This window comes from Eufriesea mexicana, unplaced genomic scaffold (assembly GCF_001483705.2).
Source record: "Eufriesea mexicana isolate 0111107269 unplaced genomic scaffold, ASM148370v2 scaffold1809, whole genome shotgun sequence".
NCBI classification, from domain to species: domain Eukaryota; kingdom Metazoa; phylum Arthropoda; class Insecta; order Hymenoptera; family Apidae; genus Eufriesea; species Eufriesea mexicana.
Window position 1 is genome coordinate 591,063 of NW_016909914.1, and position 20,889 is coordinate 611,951.

Consider the following 20,889-nt stretch of genomic DNA (forward strand, 5'->3'; position numbering starts at 1 on the left):
TCGAAGATTTCAAGGTCACCTTAATCTTTTTAAGGTATTATTCTTATGAGAGATTTTTAAAAAAAGTCGATTTATTTTTTATTTCATTTTTTAGAAGTATATATATTTAGTGCTACTGGAATCGATTAGCATCGTAAGTAACGATTTTAAATGCATTTTCCTCGAAATATAATTTTTTCCATTGGCGTAGGTAAAATTTTAAAAAGTCGATTTCAAATGCTCGATTGCTGTAAAATTTTTGCACGATGTTCCACATAATAGTAGCACTCGCTGAAAGCAAAATCATATTTTTATAGTAAATTCATTTTTTTTTTTTTTTTATTAAAAGGTTGCGAAAAAGTATAAAATATTTTAGAATCTTTAATTTAAGTGTTCGTAATTTTGGCAATTTCCAACGTAAAATAATTATTTCGATTCAGGCGATTACAACAAACCTGCTGATTATAGATCTTTTTAATCTTTTTTCTTTTGTCAATGCTGAGTAGATATAGAGAATTATAATGTATCATTTAAAACAATTAAAGGTAATCTTGAAACCTTCAGGAGTCCTCTACTTATAACAAAAATTATAACTTGCATGATATAAACCTTTCTGTACTATACAACTTTTACATAGAAAGCTTTTCTATATTTCTAAAACTAACGTTGATATTCAATGTGGTTTAAGATGTTGGTCCACCCTTTATAACATAAATAAAGCAATTTGTTTATGAAACTAAAATGCACGAATTAAAAGATCAATTAAATATTAGAAATACTAAAAAAAAGTCATTTCAGATAGTTCAAAGAATTTATGTGCATAAAATTTATATTAATAAATTCAAAATATTCATATATCATGATTCAAAAACCAATAATTTTTAATATTAAACTAGAGTCTTCGTTTAGTTCCTTTATATATACTTTTTATCATTGAAAAATAATGATTAAAAATTAATATCTTATCATTTTTAAAGTGCAAAAATATTCCTTTAAATGTTATAAATAATAATATTTATTAGCAGAGAAATTAATTTTATTTTTGTTAATAAATCATTTTAAGTTTCTTAATTCTATTGATATTTAAAAAAAAAATATTTAAAAAGTTAATTTTATAATAAAATAAATATGAAATACGTGAACACATACAAATGGAACAAAAACAGTACCTACTTTACTAAAACTCAAAATTCTTTCCAATTGCAAGAGTTAAATTTTTAATCTAACAATAGGTCCAATCTAAAAATGTTATAAAACAGTGATTTTCTAGTTTTCTCATTTCACGACATACGTAAGCCAATTACAAAAATTCTATGCCATAACACAAAGAGCTTTGTGCATAATTACAATAAACATTCTTTTTCTGTGTTCATATTATTTTTTATTTCTATTACTTACTATTATCATTCATTTTATGTCTTGTAACAATAGAACCAAAATAAAAAAAAAATTTGTTTTTATACTCGATTCTTTTTTTACACGATTTTGATTTAACAAGAATTGGGAAAGAAATTTCGTTCTTTCTCACGATTTATTTTGATTTTGATTTAGCACGACCGGTTTAAATTGTAAAAAGGAAACTTCATGTAAGCTACAAAAAAGTTGTATAATAATCTCGACAACATCGAATAAAATCTTGTTGCGTATAATTTTTGCGAAATAATAACATTTTTTCCCTTTTTCGAATAATAATTTACTTCGTGTAATACATTTTTATATACACATGCATTCTTCATAAAACGAAAAATGCAAGTAAATAAAAATAATAAGATTCTAATATGAATTTTCATATGGATTATTGTATTATTTTGCTAATTTTTTTAAGTCTCTAACGAATCTTCCATTTTTTCATAGCTACAATATATTTTTTACGGGATTCTTTTTGTCAGGAACGTATCTATCGTGTAAAAACTGAATTGAGTGTATATAGGTATTCACACTTGATGATCCACTATTCGAATGTTAAAATTTCTCATCTCATATCCGAAAATTATCACGATACATCAGTATGTCGTAGCATAATTTTTGAAAATCGCTGCTATAAAAAATTATATTATTTGTAAATAATATTAAATTTATTTACTACTCATAGTTTAACTAAATCATCAATCAGACCATCAAGAATCTAAACTATTATTTATAAAAATCTATTTCGACATTTTCGTCGAAAATTTTATTTTGCGTTTCATTTTCATTTTTATAGCAACAGTTTTCTTTAGATTAGCGAATATTTTCATACAACTTGAAAATGATAGGAATTGTTTTTAATCGATTTGGAACGTTATAATTTCATAAATATTTAAATGCCTTTTTTATAAATAGAACACTTTATTAGCCATTGGCATATTGTTATACCTTAGCGTCGATGCTTCAATGTACATTACAAAGTGAAAAAGTAAAATAGGAAGGAAAATTACTAACGTTAACATAACAACGTGTCTTTTCACATGAAAAGATGATATTTAATATTGTTTTCTTTTTTTATTAAGAAAAACTGATGAATATACAAAGCCAATGGACTTCACACGAACATACGTTTCATTAATATTTACATCTGTGTAGGAAGGAAGATTTAAAAGTTGATGATAGATAGAGTGAAAACGTATTGCATTATGATACATAAATTACAATTTTTTTTTTTTTATATTTATTTCCTGGATTAACTCAGCCGTTATTTCTATTCTTTTCCCACATGAACCTCTCGATACAAAATTTAATCAACGTTCGATAATTAGATAACAAATATTTGAGCTCGATATTTTTTTCTTGTTTTTTTTTTTTTCTTTTTTTTAAATAAGTAACCTCGACAAAAAACCCTACGTGCAAATACTGAACAAGTATTATATAATCGTGCCGGTAATTACGAAAACGGTCTAAGTAAAAGATCTGAAGGAAATTATCTTATCGCTTATTTTGTATCGTATTCGTATTTATCGAAGTAAAATAAAAGCATTTTTTGCAAAATAACAAAACGCTAAATCGTTAAGTCGAGTTTGTACGCTTTCTGGTGATTATTTTTGTACATTGCATTATTGAACATCGCGTTATTATTATCTTTCATCGATCTTTATATTTTATATCAATTCCGTAATATTTCGAAACGAAATATACGACAGTTTTTCATAATCACTTTCATATTATTATTTTCATAATTACCGGCACAATCGTCGATAGCTGATACAACTAGTGAAATATCGAAATATCGAAATACCGAAAGTTGAATAAATCGGTATACTAACGGTGAAAAAAAGGAAAGTAATCATTTAGGCTCGCCGAAAGTAATGTATTATTATTTTATAATACAGAGGATATCTTACAAAGATTTCACCACGGACATCATGGGTATTGAATTGCCGGAGGAAACGAGGGCTGACGATGATTAATTTATTTGTGTCATTATTTGCATTGCTGGCACATTAACGTTGATTATTATTATCATACTAATATTATTATCATTATAATGTACTGCGAGTTCTATTAAACATGTACGAACACTAACGTATTTATCCATGTTTGTTGCTTAAAGCGTTAAAAAGAAAATCAATGTTTCAGCGACTGACAGACTCAGTTACGAAATTTCATTTAACGATCAGATCGGCAAGAGGGTATTACGTTGATGGCAAAGGTGAGTTCAGTCCGTTAAAAGGGGACACGATCTTTTTCCTGCGACCTTCACCTTCGCGGTTATTTTCATTTTCCTCATCTTCTTTCTTTTTCTCTTTTTTTTCTCTTTTTTTAATTTTTGGATTTTGATTATGGCCTTGACGAACGTTTCCGCCGATTATGCGTGGAAAATGTAATAACTTTTTACATGATTAATAATAAATAGACGAGCTCGATAGCCAAATACGAAAGAAATAAACGATAATTCTTTTTACAAACGAAACTTCTCTTCTATCTGATTATATTCGACGCGCCAATTTCTCGCTCGCATTTTATCGCACGCTTGCAGTCATCCTAATAGATTTAGATAGATCGTAATGTATTACGCGCAAAAAAAGAGAAAAAAGATAAGAATAAATAAAACAAAAGAAAAGAGAACGGTGGAAGGGAGAAATTAATTTGAAGCGCTCGGTACAAATCCGGTAACTGACCTCGATACAGTGCTACAATGCTGTACAATCATCCTGAATGTGTTTGTCGGCAGAAGAGCTGTTTACATAGAACAAGAACTAGACTAGAAAACGATAAAAGATCCGCTCGTTAACTCGTCGATTACTCTAAAACGCGAAGCACTAACGAAACGATGGAAACTCTATCATGGAAGCGACGCTTTCCACGATATACGATATTAAAGAGGAAAGAAATGAGTAGTGGGGAGAAAGGAATGGAAGTCTTAACGCGTGTAGTTCTACAAAATTTGGGAAATTCAAGCGATTAAAAAAGAGAGGAGAAAAAGAAAAGAAAAAGAGAAAAAAAGATAAAAATGAAAGGAACGAACTGAAGGGGGGGAAAAAGGGGGGACGAAATCATAATCCGAACGAGAACGGTGTAAATATATAATGCACGAAATATGTTACACGTATCTCGAGACGATTAGAAATAGAATGGTGGTTGTCGAAAAAAAATGCGATCACCTAATGGGGGCACAGACACCGCCAGCAGTGCCGACAGTCATATCAGCCGCGACATCGCGATTTCGAATTGATGAAAACACAGCCCTCCCCTCTCGCGCTAGGCTTGAAGAATTCTCGCTCTACGACGTAGCCTAGAATTTCGCTCTAGAACGCTATACTTGCCTATCGGCTAACACTAAATTTATACACCGCGCACTTTTTGTCATTTAAAAGAAGTACAAACAAATGTACACAAAAAACCTTACTTCATTGTTATAAACCCTAAGGCGTATTTACATTTATATACAAACATTCATTTTTTTTTTTTCTTTTCATTATTGTATCGGCTTAAGAAAAATATCAACGTGGAACAGTGTACGATTCGTTTGTTTACGAAGAAGAATGAAAGAAAACGCTGGGAATAGCGATGGCCGCTCAATTCTCTCTCTCTCTTCAGCCATAATTTCCTGTCGATTCGTCTTTCAATGTAAACGACGATGGTTAAAATTAAAATTACCCGCAAACGTTCGAGAATCGATTGCAAATTCTTTTTTAACGACTAATTGGCATCGATCAATTTCAATTATAACGATAAGTGTACAAGTGTTTTGGAAAATTATTCAGAAATGCTTTTTTCCCCTTTTTTTTTTTTTTTTTTTTCAAGAGACTCGAGAACGACAAAGGTACATAAAACAGCAAGGAGTTATCTAATCTACGTTAAGATTATTTTTGTATGCACATACAAAGTCGTAGCTAAGATGTAATGTTAATGCAATTAACATTAAGTCGAAATGGAAATGTAAGAAATTTAACGTGAAAAGATACTTGACATTTACTAAAATAATTAAGTCACTTGAAATTCTTAAAATCTTGAAAGATCTCCGCATTTGAATGACGTCAAAAGTAATTCTAGACCTTTAATTCGAAATAAATATTTGTAGAACAACTTAAACCAATAACTATAATTACTAGGAAAATTTGTTTCCTCAAATATGTTAAGTCTTACAACATTTAATAACAACGAAGGATCACAAAAAATTATGATTAATAGATAGAAGTGTCAAGTACAGAAAGTTAAAAAAAAAAAGAAAAGGAAATGATCATCAATAAAAGCATAAATGTAATTAATTTTTCAGAACACTTTCAATTTTCCTTCTTTGTATTAGAACGTTATAATAGTCAAATATTAATAACAATCACAATTCTTTACAACATATTGTTGTAATCAATGCAGATACTATTCCCATTTTCCTACGAAAAAATGACTCGTTAGGTAAGAAAATTTTTAATCGACAGAGAAGGATATAGATAAATTAGATAGATGGAAAGAGTAAGGATAAGAATAAGAGGAAGAGAGAGAGAGAGAGAGAGAGAGAGAGAGAGAGAGAGAGAGAGAGAGAGAGAGAGATTGAACACCCATTCTCAAATATGCCTAGACAGAAATTTCAACACGCAGACACCATCCGCTGCTATCAGTCGAAGTAATCATCGCTATTTTGCACGATACCGTGTTTCTTTCGACAGTCTGGACAATACCACTTGCCCTTTGGCGGTACCATAATACCGACGCACTCGAAGTGAAACCATTCGATGCGACAATCCTCGGCGTCACAGGCTATCATCTCCGACACTTCGTCGTACGGACACTGACAGTAGCAATACAAATTAACAGGCCGTTCCGGCGCTGGTGGATTACCTTCCGCAAAATGCGTCTCCATCTGTTGACTGGCTTCTACCTCGGAATCACTGGAATCACTGCTACTGTCTGCGGGTTCTTCCGATTCGGTCGCAGAAGCTGTAGCGATTCCCAGATTTTCCGATTGACTCTCCATCGATCTATACGCCATGTTCTTTCCGCCAAAAGGCAACCTTGGTGGCGCTGACTTCACACTTGGCACTGTCGTGAAAGATGGCGTCTCTACCTTTCTCCACTTTACCGTCGGCTGCTTCTCCACCTCGTCGTCGCTGGAGTCGCCATAGAATCGTTTCGGTACTCGTTTCCGTTTCGACGATCGTTTACTTTCCGCTTCCGAACCACTGCCACCGATATTTTGACCCGTTATACCCATAGCTTGGGACTCAATTCCCGCATTCATTGCGTGCGCATCGTTCGTAGACATATTCGACGTTAGCGCCATATTCGATTGCATCAATGCTGGCGACGAAGCCGAATAACCCGGGTTCTTTTGGTAAAACGCTTTAGGAATGTTTAGTTTAATGGACTCGACGGTTGGCGTCACGTTACGCTGCTTCACTCTCTCCCCTTTCTTTCGTTTTTTTGTTTTCACTTTCTTTTTCTGTTGCGATTGATCCTCTTCCGTTGTTGCGGGTATCAGATCTGGAGAAGGGACCGCGGTATCCGTGTCCGTTAGGCCATTATTCAATGGCATCGTTGATTCTGTGGACGCTGGAGCAACTGCAGCTAGAAACATCAAGTGATTTCGTTTCTCCGCGAGCAACTTGTTCGCCAGTTGCTGTGGATGTTCGTCGTAAAAGTCCTCGTCCGTCTCCGTTTCCTCGGTTTCTAAGTCGGATTCTTTGAGTAAAAGTTGTGGCCGACAGATCGGCTCCGTCGGAACTGTTCCCGACCCATTTTTCATCTCTTTATTCTCAAGCTCTGTGCATCCAGCCTCCGGTTCCTGCGCACTTTCTTTGTCTTTTTTCCGATCCTTGCGATTTGATTGTTTCTTTGGAGATCCTTCCGAAGTCGAGCTATCCGAGTCAGAACTACTACTAGAACTAGACGAACTGCCGGATGATGAACTGCTGCAGCTACAGTTTGTTCCACAAGAACAACTGCTCGAATCACTGTCACTAGATGAATCGCTTGACGAAGTACTTCCACCTTGTTTCTTTTTCTTCGGACTTTTTACTTTCTTCTTGTTTGGATCTTCTTCGGTGGTATTTTGAATTTCATTACCATCCAACGGACTTTTTTGTGGCTTGTTTAAATAATCTTGGTCCCCACTCGAGTTTGCCTCTTCTTTATCGTTTACTTTTGCCTCTGTATCTTTATCTGTATCTTTATCTTTTTCTTTCTCCTTTTCTGTTTCTTTTTCGTTTTCCTTCTCCTTTTCTTTTTCTTTCTCTGACCATACAACGCAATAATCATGGTCAGCCAAGACTATACTCCTTAGGAAGGCTACATCAGTTTCTGGCTCTGGTTCTTTGATTGCAAAATTATTAGCTGGGTCTTTCATTTCTAAACTAGCAGTATACGTTTTAAAATTATCCCAGATACCATCCATGATTTGTGCTCCTTGTTCTTTCTCTTCTTCGTTCTGTTCAACTTCGACTATGCTATCTGCGACAGGTTCAGAAGAAACGGATTTTGATTGATCCACAGGAGAAGTTGCATTTTCCTCGGTTGATTTAACTTTTTCAGGGTTTTCAGCTTCCTTGCTCTCTGGCTTTTCTTCTTCGGTATCTGTGTCACTTTCAGAGGATAAATTCAAAGGTGGCAAGTCATAAACATCAACGACCTTTTTCACAGGTTCTTTAGTTTCTTTTCCTGATTCAGAAGCAGTTGTGTTGCTATCGGTTACACCTACTTTTTCTTTGTCTAATTTTTCTTCGCTAATCACCGGTTGTTGATTCATTGTATCTGACAAATTTGTGCTAACTGGTGGAGGTTCTTTATGGGCATTATCATGCTTGGCTAACAGTTTTCGAGAAATGAAACGCTCGGGGCATTCGCTACAAGCATACGGATGATCCCCGGAATGTAACCTTTTATGTACTTTCAAAGCAACAGCACGTGAAAAACTAGAACCACATTCTTCGCAAACAAAAGCTGTGGGTGGTATACAAAAGTGATAAATATGTGGCCACTTTTTCTGTAAACACTTTTTGCATAGTACACTTTCTGTTCCATGTTTCCAAAATAAATGTTTTGTAATATCTGGTTTGTTTCTGTATGCAATGCCACATCTGTAGCATAGATGATGAAGTTTATGTTTCCAAACATGATTTGAAAGACGTTGTTGATTTCCTGTAGATTCTAAGCAAACATCGCATGCATGGTGCCTTTTACGTAGATGTACCATTAATCTAAATGCAGATGGCAAGTTTGCCATGGGGCAAAGACAACATCTGTATTTGACGTTAATATTTGGAGAGTATGTTCCAGGGCACAAATGACAAAGTAATTCGCTATAACTATAAAAAGTGGATTTGCACATTATACAAATTAAAGTTGTGTTTTGATGCATCTTTCGGTTATGTAGATAAAGTTCTTTATGTATGGCAGAATGAAATCTACAATGAAAGCATTCATATGTTCTTACACTTGGAACATTGTATGTACCATTTGTACTACTGTAAGAATCTAAATTAAAGAAATGAGAATCTAATTCATCGAGAGACTTTTTCACTCTAATAATAAATTGTTCTGGTTGAATAATTATGGCAGGATGCTGAGGTTGAAATTTATGTTCTGCGAGCATATGTAAACCTAGCTGTTTACCATTCACTGCTATATGACGTGCATGATTACAATAAACACAGAAAGGACTGGCTGCTTCTATACAACGTTTTAATAAATCTTCTATCTCTATACTATCTAAAGTACCATCAACGTTAAGATCAATGCAAGGAACATCCTCTCCAGCCAATATTATTTCGTCGCTTGGCTGCATTTCAGACTGTGCAGTATCCTCCATCTGGTTTTCATTGTCATCTACTGTTTCTTCAACCTGTTTTTCATTTGTATCTATGTTAACTGCTTTTTCATCAGAGATTTCAGCCTGATTTTCGTTTTGTTCTATATCTGCACCTGATTCGCTTTCAACTTCTGTCACTGTTTTATGTTCATTACTTTCTTCTACTTCTTCGATTTCTTCAGGGTTGCTATCTACAACTGCTAATTTGAAACTATCAGAATCACTGTCTTCGTCGTTCACTTGATAATTGTTACTATTGTCTCTTTCCCCTTCAAAAATGTTCGATTCTTTTTCTTCCGTCAATGATGAACTTTCTGCGTTATTATTTTCTTCAGATTTCTTATCGACGTCATTTTCTACACTATCACTATTAGTTGCAACAGAAAACTGAGAATTCCTATTGGTACATATTTTTATAACTAAACTTCTATCAGAAGTTTCACTGGTATTGAATGATACTGAAGACTGAGATTCGTTAGGTACATCAAAATTTTCTTTGTTATCATTTTCATACGACTTTTCTTTGGACTGGAGATCAGATACGTGTGATTCATGTTGTGGGCTAAATAATGATCGACTAACAGGACTATGTGCAGGACTTTCAGATATGCGAGAATGAGAGTCATCTGCCTCTAATATGGTTTCTCCTGTTTTATCTCTAATTACATCTTCTTCTGTTTCTTGATTTACAGAATTAAGATCATCTGTTTTAATGCCAGCTTCTTCAAGTGAGTCTGAAGTTTTTGTATCAGGTTTAACTATTTCATCAGAATCCACTTCTGATTTATCAGACACATTCAATGTATCAACTATATCTACATTCTCTTTCTTACTTTTATCATCAAAGTCTTCTACGTTATTTGTACATCGTGATACTTCCATAATAGTTTCTGTTACACTATCATATGGCATATTATGGCTCGGTGAATCAATTGAATTTAGTTCCAAATTATTTTGACAAATCTCCTTTTCATTTGTTTCTTTCTTTCCCTCATAAGAATCTTCAATATACTTTGAGACTTCCATTATTGTCTCTGAAACAGTATCTTTAACTATATTATGTGTTACTATGTTCTGAGAATTCTCATCCCTATTTAATGTTTCATCAAATACTTGACTTTCATTTGGCTGAGATACAGCAACTTTATTATTGGTCTTTTTTGTCTGAATATTTACTTTTTGTTGATTTGACACACCATCTTCCATATGTTTAGACCTATTATTTTTTATTGATTTTCTTGGAACAGTCTTATTTTCACTATTTACACTTTTATCAAGTATATTAGTTGATATTACCCCTGTTTGCGTAGTAGATGGTAAAGCAGAATTTATTTCTTTATTGGATTCAACAGCTAAACTGCATGTACTTGCATGTGAACCTGTTTGTCTACATAATGTGCATATGGATGCAGTAACATCTTGTTTAGACGCTGATGAACAAAAATGATTATAAAAATTATCCGTTTCTGAAAAAACTTTCTCACATGTGCAACAAACTAAATAACACGATCCTTTGAAAGCACCATAAAAATCTTCAACAGAAGTAAACGCCATTTCTGGAACACTATGTTTTTTTGTTAAATGATGTGACAACCTTTCAGCTTGCCCAAACATTCCAAGACAAAATAAACATATATGTCGTTTATGTATATCTCTCATATGTAAAAATAAATTCCAATTTTCAAAGTATGTACCACATGCTGCACAAAGATAAACTTTTCTTGTAATTTTAAAATTAGGAGAATGTGGCACTGTAGATGATTCTGATGTGCTGGGCATTGGTGTCATTGTGGAATTGCAAGTACACGAACTTTGTTTCAATGTAGAACACAAACTTGATGATGATTGACACTTTGAACACTTATTTTTTGAAGATGGTTGAAGGCCCAGATATTGTGCATATTCTGTTATTTTTCCTCGCTTAATCTCTGCCCCTTTTTCCTTACTACTTTTAGATGATGCATTAGAATGTGGTGATTGTTGTTCGTGCACTACACTTTTTAATGTATTTGTTTGTGTTTCTTGAGCTTGTGCCAAAATGCGTTTCTTAAAACCTTTAAACACAATTTTTGATCCTGTACTGTTATTTTTGCTTGGTGAATCTTTGGTTGTAATAGAATTATATTGTAATAGCTGTTTTTCTTCTTCTATTACATCGGTATATGTATTATCAATCGATGTTTTTAATGAATTTCCAATAGAAGTATCTTTAAGTTGTTGTTTTCCCAAAATGCTCCACATATCCATAACTTTACTTTCACCATCTTCATCTTCCATAATAGCACTGCTTGGCTACAGTGATATTACCTGCAACATGTAAAGTTTATGATAATATAAACATATTTTAATAGAGAAATTCTTTTTTAAATAATTAAAATGTATATTATGTTAACAACTATCAAAAACAATATTATATTAATAAAACAATATATGAGCACAAAATAACTGCTGCATAAACTTTTACATGTATGTAAAAGATGTTATTATAAATATTATACAAACAACTACCACATTAATGAAGCATTGTATAGAATGTTTAAATAATACATATTAATTTAAAGATGGGATAAAAATAGTAAAAAATACATTGCTTTACTAAAATAAAATATCATTGGTATTATAATTGGTATAATGATTGATATATTGACAAAGCCACCTGTTACATTTAGCTTATCAAGCAATTTTAACTCTTTTAAAAATATTATTCTAGCAATAAAAATAACTAAATATTTAAAATCACTTCTTACACAAGATTCAAACTATTAAATGAAAATTTAAATAGTAAACGTTTGATTGGGCTCTAAAGACAACTCAAAAAACAAATCAACAACATTGTATATTGTGTTAATAATAAATCACAGAAAATTAAAGTTTGGGTTTAAATTACACTGGATAAGGTAATAAGCAATTAATATAATACCTCTGATAAGGGTATTATAAAACTGAGCACATGGTACGACATGCAAGAAGCCCTTCGCAGTGACCATCACTCCACAGTGATTCAGCCCCAAAGTTCCCACAAAAACAGTTTACTATGATGAAATTAGTGTCAAAATAAGGTGAATGAAAGTGCACACAGAGCCAGGATGCCGTGGTAACAAATTTCAGCAAAAAAGTATTGCTGTAAGCTTTTGTTGCACACAAGAATGATCCCAGTGCAACAAGGGTTGCATACCTTCCGGTAAAATCCGGCTTGAACGAATCGCTTGAAATTACGAAAGAGCGGGTACAGTTTGTAAAATGTAAACGACAGAATTGGACGCTCTTGAAGTGATACGAAGTGGAGCACCTTAAGTGGATCGTCGCGATCCGCGCCGAAAAGGTTAGTAAAATGGCGTCATATCAATGAGCACAGCTCCGTCCGTGCTTCCAACACGTCCCCAGTGATGCCACCTTTTGTCATGTTCCACTGTAGTTTGTGGTGGAAGAGGTTAGGCCAAAATCATTGAGAGAAAGAGAGTCTGTAATAATTCGATTCTGTAATAATCAGTATAGGACTTCGAATCTTTCTTGGAGAACGTGATCCGACTTGAGCGCGAGTGCGTTGTTGCTTGGCCCACGGCTGTTGTGCAAAAACTCGAAACACGAAACGACGGCATCTCTCGTGGACGTATTCATATACGCCCAACGTAGTGCCTGTGATATCCCCACTCTGACTCTTAACCTGTGCCAACCACCTGGAGCGTTAAATTTTGGTTAAAACTCAACTTATTTCTTTGCAAATACTTATATATAACATCAATTAAATCTTTATTAGATTGTCAACTAAGTAAACTGATTTAAAATAAATTTTGTATAAAAATTTATAAATGATATTTTTTTAAATACTACACTTGTATCTTATATTTGATCGTATTGAATACACAAATTATTGATAGAATAATGTATCTACTTAGATTTTATGCAAAACAATCGTATTTTTAAATTAAATTAATAATGTATATTTGTTAAATACATGTTATACAAACAAGTTTATCGATATGTGTTAATACCTCATTTATTTTCATACGCAATATAAAAAAAAAGTAATGAATATTTCGAACAAAATACAAAACGTAATGAATTTATCAATAACTGTATCTTATATTCTGTAATAAATTTTTCTATATCAACAGAAAATATTTTTAATATTTTAGAACCTTTTACATGAATTTTGTTATTTAATAAATTTGACTATTAATTATTTTTATATTTTTTCTGCATGATCAATAATGTTAAGATATTCGCCAATAATATAGTAACATTTTATATATTTAACAGTTGAAATTATGTAAAAATTTTCTGAATTTTTTCTTTTATTAGATAAATTATTTTATTTTCATAGAGGCAATGTAAATTAGCTTTAATTATTATATTGTAAATGATATAATAATATTTATGAAGTGTAATATAATCAAATTTTCTAATAACAATTTAAAGTTTCAATCATTAAAATTAAATGGTAATGTAATATAATTGTTTATTCTCATTGAGAATGCACACATACATATCAAATTCTATTTATAATAAATTCCGAATTACGTTAATATTAGTATAATTAAAAATATTATATTTTAAAATAAAAAATTTAACATCTGTTATTTGCATTTATTTATGAAAATATATGACTTTACATATCTTAATAATAAAATTAAAATTTTGTTTTTATTTAGTATACAGGAATTTAATTGAATATTAATTACGTAATATAAATTTTTCTTTTTGAATGCATTTTTTTAAATAGAACTTTTTAGTGCAACGTATATTGATTTCATTTCATTAATTTAATTTAAACAAATTCCATATGTGTTGAATATAAGATTCTATAAAATGAGTTATTTTAATGTGAAATTTTATTAAAGATCTGAATGACTTTATAAAACAATAAGAATGTATAAATATAATAAAGATATATTTGTAAATATAATAAACAGATATTATTTCGATAGTTTATTTAGTTTCGTACCATTTCTTTAATACGTGTTTAGAGAATAAACTGAAAATAACGTTAAAAGTTATTGTTATTTAATAACATTATTAATGCTTTTAATAACATTGTTATTACTTTTAATAGCATTATTAATATTTTTAACCGTTACAAGTGATTATATTATAAAATTATTTAAAATGTTATAAATACAAAAAGCAAATTAAATTAAATTTTAAATTAAATTTCATTTAAACAATTTATCGATATATCCTTGAATATCTATAATCTTTCTTGAGATTAGCGGTAAGGTAAAGTATCTATATCTATAATTTGAAAAATATGTAAAAGAATATTCCCATCATAATTATTGTAAACGCGTCGAAAGGTTCAACCAAATTTCAATTGGTTTATGAACGCGAAGATGTTAGGTATGTGCGTTAGGTAGAATGTGTGAATGCGCCAATGCATAATATACCATCTCATTTATTCAGTATTTCATATATATCATTTGTTGATGCTATCACTTTTTGTGTATTTTTATGTGCTGTCGATTTTCGACCAAACGTAGCGCATATTCTACACTATCAAGATTAAAAGATTGACGGAAAAACGGAACTAGTATCAACGCGCCTCATTCACGGACGGTCGGACGTTGTCATTTGAAAACGGAAGCCATCTTGTGGCCGAGCCTCCCATATTATACAGGGAATAATAGTTCAGCGACTATTTGTTCCGTAAAATTGTTCCGTATTTTTTCCATTACGTCTAGACTATGCATGAATTATTGTATCACATGTTTACATAGCCATGGCTGCGACGAGAAAGTTGCAAGGTGAGGAGAAAATGTTTCCAGCATGTTTACATTTAGAAATTTTGTTATGGCCCTGCACTACTACAACTTTGCTTTCATTCTTGCTTCGCATTCTGCAGTTCTCTGCCAGTTTAAACGTTTGTATTTATGATCAGTAATATCCTATTTTTAACTCGCGTTATCTACTCGCATGCAAGCTTCTGTGCCTGACAGTTGGTACAGGTTGCCAGGGTATGATGAACTGGTGTGTTCTACTCAACTTTTCATATGTTTCTTTAATGTAAGTTATTTTTTCTTGCGTGAACTGTATTTATAGCAGTCTAATACTGCTTCCTTATGTCAGCATAACCTTTAAAATAGTTTTATGTTTTATTTGCACAACACATACATACAGTATTGCGAGATGTAACATATGTAAAGCTTTCATCGATATAAGCTTTTTAGCATAGATTTCTTAGTAAACTATATTGTAAATCAATACAAGTTTTGTATCCTTTGATCTTTTAAAAATTCTTAGATAAAAATAAAGTATTTTCATTATTTTGGATTATGTTTTATTATACCCATTACTATTATGATTTGGTCAGTCAAGGTATTTAAGTTTCATATATGTAATAAATTATTAAAGTAGCTATTACACAGTACACTTTATTATATGTAATACATCAAAAAGAATCAGTAATCTATGTAAAATGTGTTGTAAGAAATTATTTGTTATGTTAATTCAAATGTAGATAAATTTGTTACTACAATAATAATATTCAACAAAATAATCTGTTTTTGTATTGAATTTTAAAAATTTAATTCATATTTAATTTATCTAAGATAAATAATAGATATAATTAGCAATATGTGATATATATACATGTAGATATATATATAGATATATACACATTTATATTTGTTATGTTAACTAATATGTATTGTAAATTCTAGGTGAAATAGATCGGTGCCTTAAAAAAGTAACGGAAGGTGTAGAAACATTTGAAGATATTTGGCAAAAAGTTCATAATGCTACAAACAGTAATCAGAAGGAGAAGTATGAAGCAGACCTCAAGAAGGAAATCAAAAAACTTCAGAGGTTACGTGATCAAATTAAAACCTGGCTTGCATCAGGTGAAATTAAGGATAAAAGTACACTTCTTGAATATAGAAAGTTAATTGAAACTGTAAGTATACTTCAATAATGAATTAAAATTGTAAGATTTATGCATTATTTATTAAATGTAATATTTTTATTTTAGCAAATGGAAAGGTTTAAAGTTGTGGAAAGAGAAACAAAAACAAAAGCTTATTCAAAAGAAGGATTAGGAGCAGCTCAAAAGCTTGACCCAGCTCAAAAAGAACGGGAAGAAGTTAGTAATTGGCTTGCAAATTCTATAGATGCTTTAAATCTTCAGGTATAAATAAAATGACATTTAAACTGAAAATATTACTTTGTAAAAACCATATTGCATTGATAATTTTAATATAGCTGGATACATTTGAATCCGAGATAGAGTCATTACTCGCAGGAAAGAAGAAAAGGTTAGATAAAGATAAGCAGGATAGGATGGATGAATTAAAAGCAAAGCTTGATAAACATCGTTACCATATCCGTAAATTGGAAACATTGTTGCGCATGTTGGACAATATGTCTGTTGAAGTTAATACTGTAAGTTTGCTAATAAGAAGATATGTTAATTATTGATACAAATTTACTGATATCAAAAAATACAATAATTATAAATAATTATAAACAATTGTAAAAATTTGAATAAGTATAATTGTTAATTATTAATTATTTAGTTTTCATCTAATTTTTATCTTCTTTGTTCCACAGATAAAGAGGATAAAAGATGATGTAGAGTATTATATCGAATCCTCACAGGAGCCTGATTTTGAGGAAAATGAATATATTTATGATGATATTATTGGTCTTGATGAAGTAGAGCTGTCTGGAGTTGGTATTCCCTCATCAGCAACTACAGATAGTAACAATAGTAATGAGACTGGAGGTACACCAACCTCAACTAATTCTGGTACTTCGCCTATACCATCACCTCCATTAAGTTCCACCATGCACAACCATTCAAGTGATAGTTCTACAGATAATGACAAAAAATCGAAGGTGTGTGGTTTTATGTAAGATCATGATTACAGTAACTATGATATAGTTTATAACGAACAAATTTTTATTCTGTACTTCAATTTCAGCCTTTGAAACCAACAGCAGTCAGGCCACTATTAAATTCACAGGCGATCATTCCAACCACGGGAAGCACTGCCACCATAAAATCGAATTTATTATCTAGCAGCACTCCAAACAAGACCATTCCCATGACACCTAGCCATAGCTCGCTTAGTTCTACAAGTAATCACATCGCAACAACTAATGCTGGCAATTTTGCTACGGTAGCTGCTTCGCATACTAATTCACAAGCCATCCATTCTACCTCTAGTAAAACATCTTGTAAGTATTTTGTAAAAGCGTATAATTGATACTTTTATGGTAACGTACTATCACTAATAATATTATAATTTATTTTTATAACTTTTAGCTCATAGCAGTGAAAATGGTTTATTGTCATCATCTTCCACGTCCAGCGTTACCTCGAATGTGCCACAAACGATCTCACAGCAGCACAATAATCCAGCGCCCATACAGACGACACATGTGTTGCATAATCAACAAAATCAGAATCATAACAGTGAAACCGAAATGATAACGCCAATTCCACCATCTTCTTCGCCACAATCGTCAGTTAGCAGTAGATCTTCACCTCTGCCTGCAAATTCTTGCTCGCCAGCGCCATCCACTGCCAATGGTCTCATCCCTAAGCTTCCTGATGGCATGTCCTCTTTGAAATCTATAGCCCAACAAGTAATTGTCCGAGCAGGTCTGGAAATACCGCCGTCCGAGTCGAACAGAAACATCTTTGACAGCGCCAAGGCGAACAATAATAACAGCAATGCCACTTCGGAAGCACACATTCCTCCTCTGCTTGGTGTTGCACCTCTCGGACCAGTACCTCTTCAAAAAGAACACCAATTGCAGTTCCAGATGATGGAGGCCGCTTATTACCATATGCCTCATCCATCTGATTCTGAACGTTTACGATCATATTTACCACGAAATTTATGTCCAACACCTCCTTACTATCAACAGGTATTATATTATTCTATTATTATTTTATTATTGAAACTAATTAAATTACTTATTCTTGGGAGAATATTGAACAATGATATATAGTAAAAATAAATATAAGATAATATAATGATCTAATAAAAAGAACATAGTTTCTTTTCTACTTTTATTTATATGTATTTTACATGTCAGGTCCAACTTCCCCACTCCGATACTGTGGAATTCTTCCAACGTCTTTCTACGGAGACATTATTCTTCATATTTTATTATATGGAAGGCTCTAAAGGCCAGTATCTGGCTGCAAAAGCTTTAAAGAAACAAAGTTGGAGGTTTCATACGAAGTATATGATGTGGTTTCAAAGGCATGAAGAACCAAAAGTGATCAACGAGGAATATGAACAGGTTACTAATATAAAATATTAATTTAATGATGTATAGTATATTATAGTAAAATGACTTTAATATGTAAATATAAATAATGTATCATGTAAACCTATTATGTAAAATATAATTGTTACAGGGAACTTACATTTATTTTGATTATGAAAAGTGGGGACAAAGGAAAAAGGAAGGTTTTACATTTGAGTACAAGTACTTAGAGGACAGAGATCTGAATTAACAGTCCTGTTGCTTGTGGAGTCTCCGAATGCACTATTTCTGTACCGGTATTATCAAAAATCGAAAAGACAGATTTTATTTTTTACAATTCTATATTTTCACAAAATATAATTTTATTTATTGGTAAAGAGTATCTCAGAAAAAAGTAAATGAAACAAAAATGAAAGAAAAGCTCGTGCATAGCAGGCAATGAAGATACTTCATTATATTTTGACATTGCGATATTCCTTTTCGAGAAACAGAAAAGCAAAATACGAATCACGCAATTGAATCATGCAACTAATAAAATAAATGGAGTAAGTTAATCAGGGACAGTACATTGTAACTATAAAAAATAATGAATGAAAAGCACCAGAGACACACTTTTAATATTTTAGTGTGTGGTGTGTGATACAAGAGGAAGAAGTTATACTCGCTGGCGACTGACTCTGTAATACCAGTACAAACATGCGTGCGGCCCATCTGCCGTTTAGCGGTAAGGTGGAGGGCGCTCATGCTATGGTATGTCTTTAATATTAGATTATAAGTAGCCTTTTTGTATAAAGTATATTGAGGTATAAAACCCTTAAATTGAATTACTGTACAGAATGTGTAGAAATAGTGAATAATAATATTATGGAATATATTTTATTTCTCATTTAAATGAAACTTAAGTTGTTTCAATTTTTGGCATCTGACACATCTCTGACACCTTGCATTCAGAACATTCCATCCATTAGATTTCTGCCCTCGACCAGGTTACTTATAGATATGTTCTAACAGTTTAAGTACGAATCTTGAACTCGTCGTCGAAGTCAAAATAGTTTCATTATGTATCCAAAATAGCTGAATTTTTAGCTACTTCTCTGATGCATATCCTGCTGATTCTGGAGATTTTGATTTAATGCTTTCTCAGCAATTTTTACGTGCAACGTACTGTGTTTATTGAATGGCGATTCGTGATAATTATTGTGCATATGTATTTATAAATTAATAAAATAGGAAGAGAGAACGAGAGCGAATGAGAAATAAAGCCATATTGTACGAACTTATTTATTATAAATTGTCGATACTAGTAACAGTGAAGCATCTCTGATAAAAAGTAAAAGAAGAAAGATTCTTAGTAGTTTGATATGTACATATATGTATATTTCCTTATCTCTTTAATCTTTAATATTTCTTGTTAAACGATGCAAGATAGTATCGGCATTTGAAATAAATAACTTCAGACAAAAAGCTTTTGCTTCAAAGATTGAAGTGATCGCCTGCACACGTGTTATTCATCATTACAAAAGCCTTCGACAACGAGATTAGGCATATTGCATTCATTAGTAATAAAAAAATAGTTGAGATTTCTCACCTGTTCGATTTAGTGTAGGATAATGATTAAACTTATTGAACAAAGAATAGATATATTCTAAGCAGATACTCTTGTTATGAATGAAATTGCGACGACTACTATATTTGCATGATAGTATCTACCCATGATTTTTTTAATTTACTTTAAAGGCAACATTCGGTGATCGCATCGAATAATAATATTTCCTGAGGAAACGAAAGGTGTTATAGTAAATGTTGAGTTATAAGTTGTAATGCGTTTCAGATTTATTCTTAACATGTTTTGCAAACATTTTGCAACATGGTTATGCACCATCCAATGTCCATGACCCTTTAATGGTGTTCAATATTTTAACGTATATCAAAGTTGTCATGCTTGTTAACGATACATTAACAGAAGTTAGATCAATAAGAATTGCAGTTTATATTACAGCATTTTAATTAGCATACTTTACAGTGGAAACTAGATACAAGTTAAATCAAGCATTTTTCACTTTATGCAGCATTACATTATTCTTCAGTGCACCTTTGATGAGAATCGTTTTGCAGTCCCTAATGTATAGAAAAAGATACAATATTATATGCAGAAAATATGAAATAAGGATTTGTTGCTACTTTATACAGTTGAATAATACTGTAGCTTTTAAATGTTGCATTATAATCGTAAAATTAAAATGGAACATTATTGTTCCTGGGTATTTTGTACTATGAAAACGTGTACAAGGCTAATTTATGGTTTTCTGTAGAGGTTTGAGAGAAAAAATTTAACAAATTTTATAACTGAGTGCAGTGTGTAACATTTTTGCATTTATTACAAGGTTTTATTATTTTTTCAATATATTAAATACTTTTAATCTTTGTCTTACATTCTTTAAAAAAAAAAAAAAAAAAAAAAAAAAATTTTTTTTTTT

At 31.7% G+C, this 20,889-nt stretch overlaps 3 protein-coding genes across 3 annotated transcripts in view; 1 reads left to right on the forward strand and 2 right to left on the reverse strand.

The window, feature by feature from the left end:
• Positions 1-5,913: 5,913 nt before the first annotated feature.
• MESR4 (misexpression suppressor of ras 4) lies at positions 5,914-12,838 on the reverse strand. The gene is made up of 2 exons (XM_017902240.1): positions 12,372-12,838; positions 5,914-11,503 (listed from the first exon to the last, which is right to left on the reverse strand). Exon 2 carries the CDS (start codon positions 11,471-11,473, stop codon positions 6,008-6,010), a length of 5,466 nt encoding a protein of 1,821 aa, XP_017757729.1. The 5' UTR covers positions 11,474-11,503; positions 12,372-12,838; the 3' UTR covers positions 5,914-6,007.
• Positions 12,839-14,912: 2,074 nt separating this feature from the next.
• Positions 14,913-19,547, forward strand: Not3 (CCR4-associated factor Not3). Its single transcript, XM_017902235.1, has 9 exons — positions 14,913-14,937; positions 15,853-16,085; positions 16,161-16,316; positions 16,391-16,570; positions 16,739-17,026; positions 17,113-17,368; positions 17,457-18,064; positions 18,236-18,445; positions 18,564-19,547. Exons 1-9 carry the CDS (start codon positions 14,913-14,915, stop codon positions 18,660-18,662), a joined length of 2,055 nt encoding a protein of 684 aa, XP_017757724.1. The 3' UTR covers positions 18,663-19,547.
• A 746-nt stretch (positions 19,548-20,293) lies between these two features.
• The window catches only part of pths (probable ATP-dependent RNA helicase DDX47), a 4,154-nt gene continuing 3,558 nt past the window's right edge, over positions 20,294-20,889 (reverse strand). Inside the window, exon 9 of the mRNA XM_017902236.1 lies at positions 20,294-20,530. The gene's annotated coding sequence lies outside the window, so the exon portion shown is untranslated. The remainder of the gene's footprint in view (positions 20,531-20,889) is intronic.

Bases quoted from the DNA above. Each gene is read 5' to 3' on its own strand.
- MESR4 (XM_017902240.1), bottom strand. From the start codon at position 11,473: ATGGAAGATGAAGATGGTGAAAGTAAAGTTATGGATATGTGGAGCATT.
- Not3 (XM_017902235.1), top strand. From the start codon at position 14,913: ATGGCTGCGACGAGAAAGTTGCAAG. The intron at 16,086-16,160 runs GTAAGTATACTT...TTTTTATTTTAG, and splicing joins ATAGAAAGTTAATTGAAACT to CAAATGGAAAGGTTTAAAGT. The intron at 18,065-18,235 runs GTATTATATTAT...TTTACATGTCAG, and splicing joins CACCTCCTTACTATCAACAG to GTCCAACTTCCCCACTCCGA.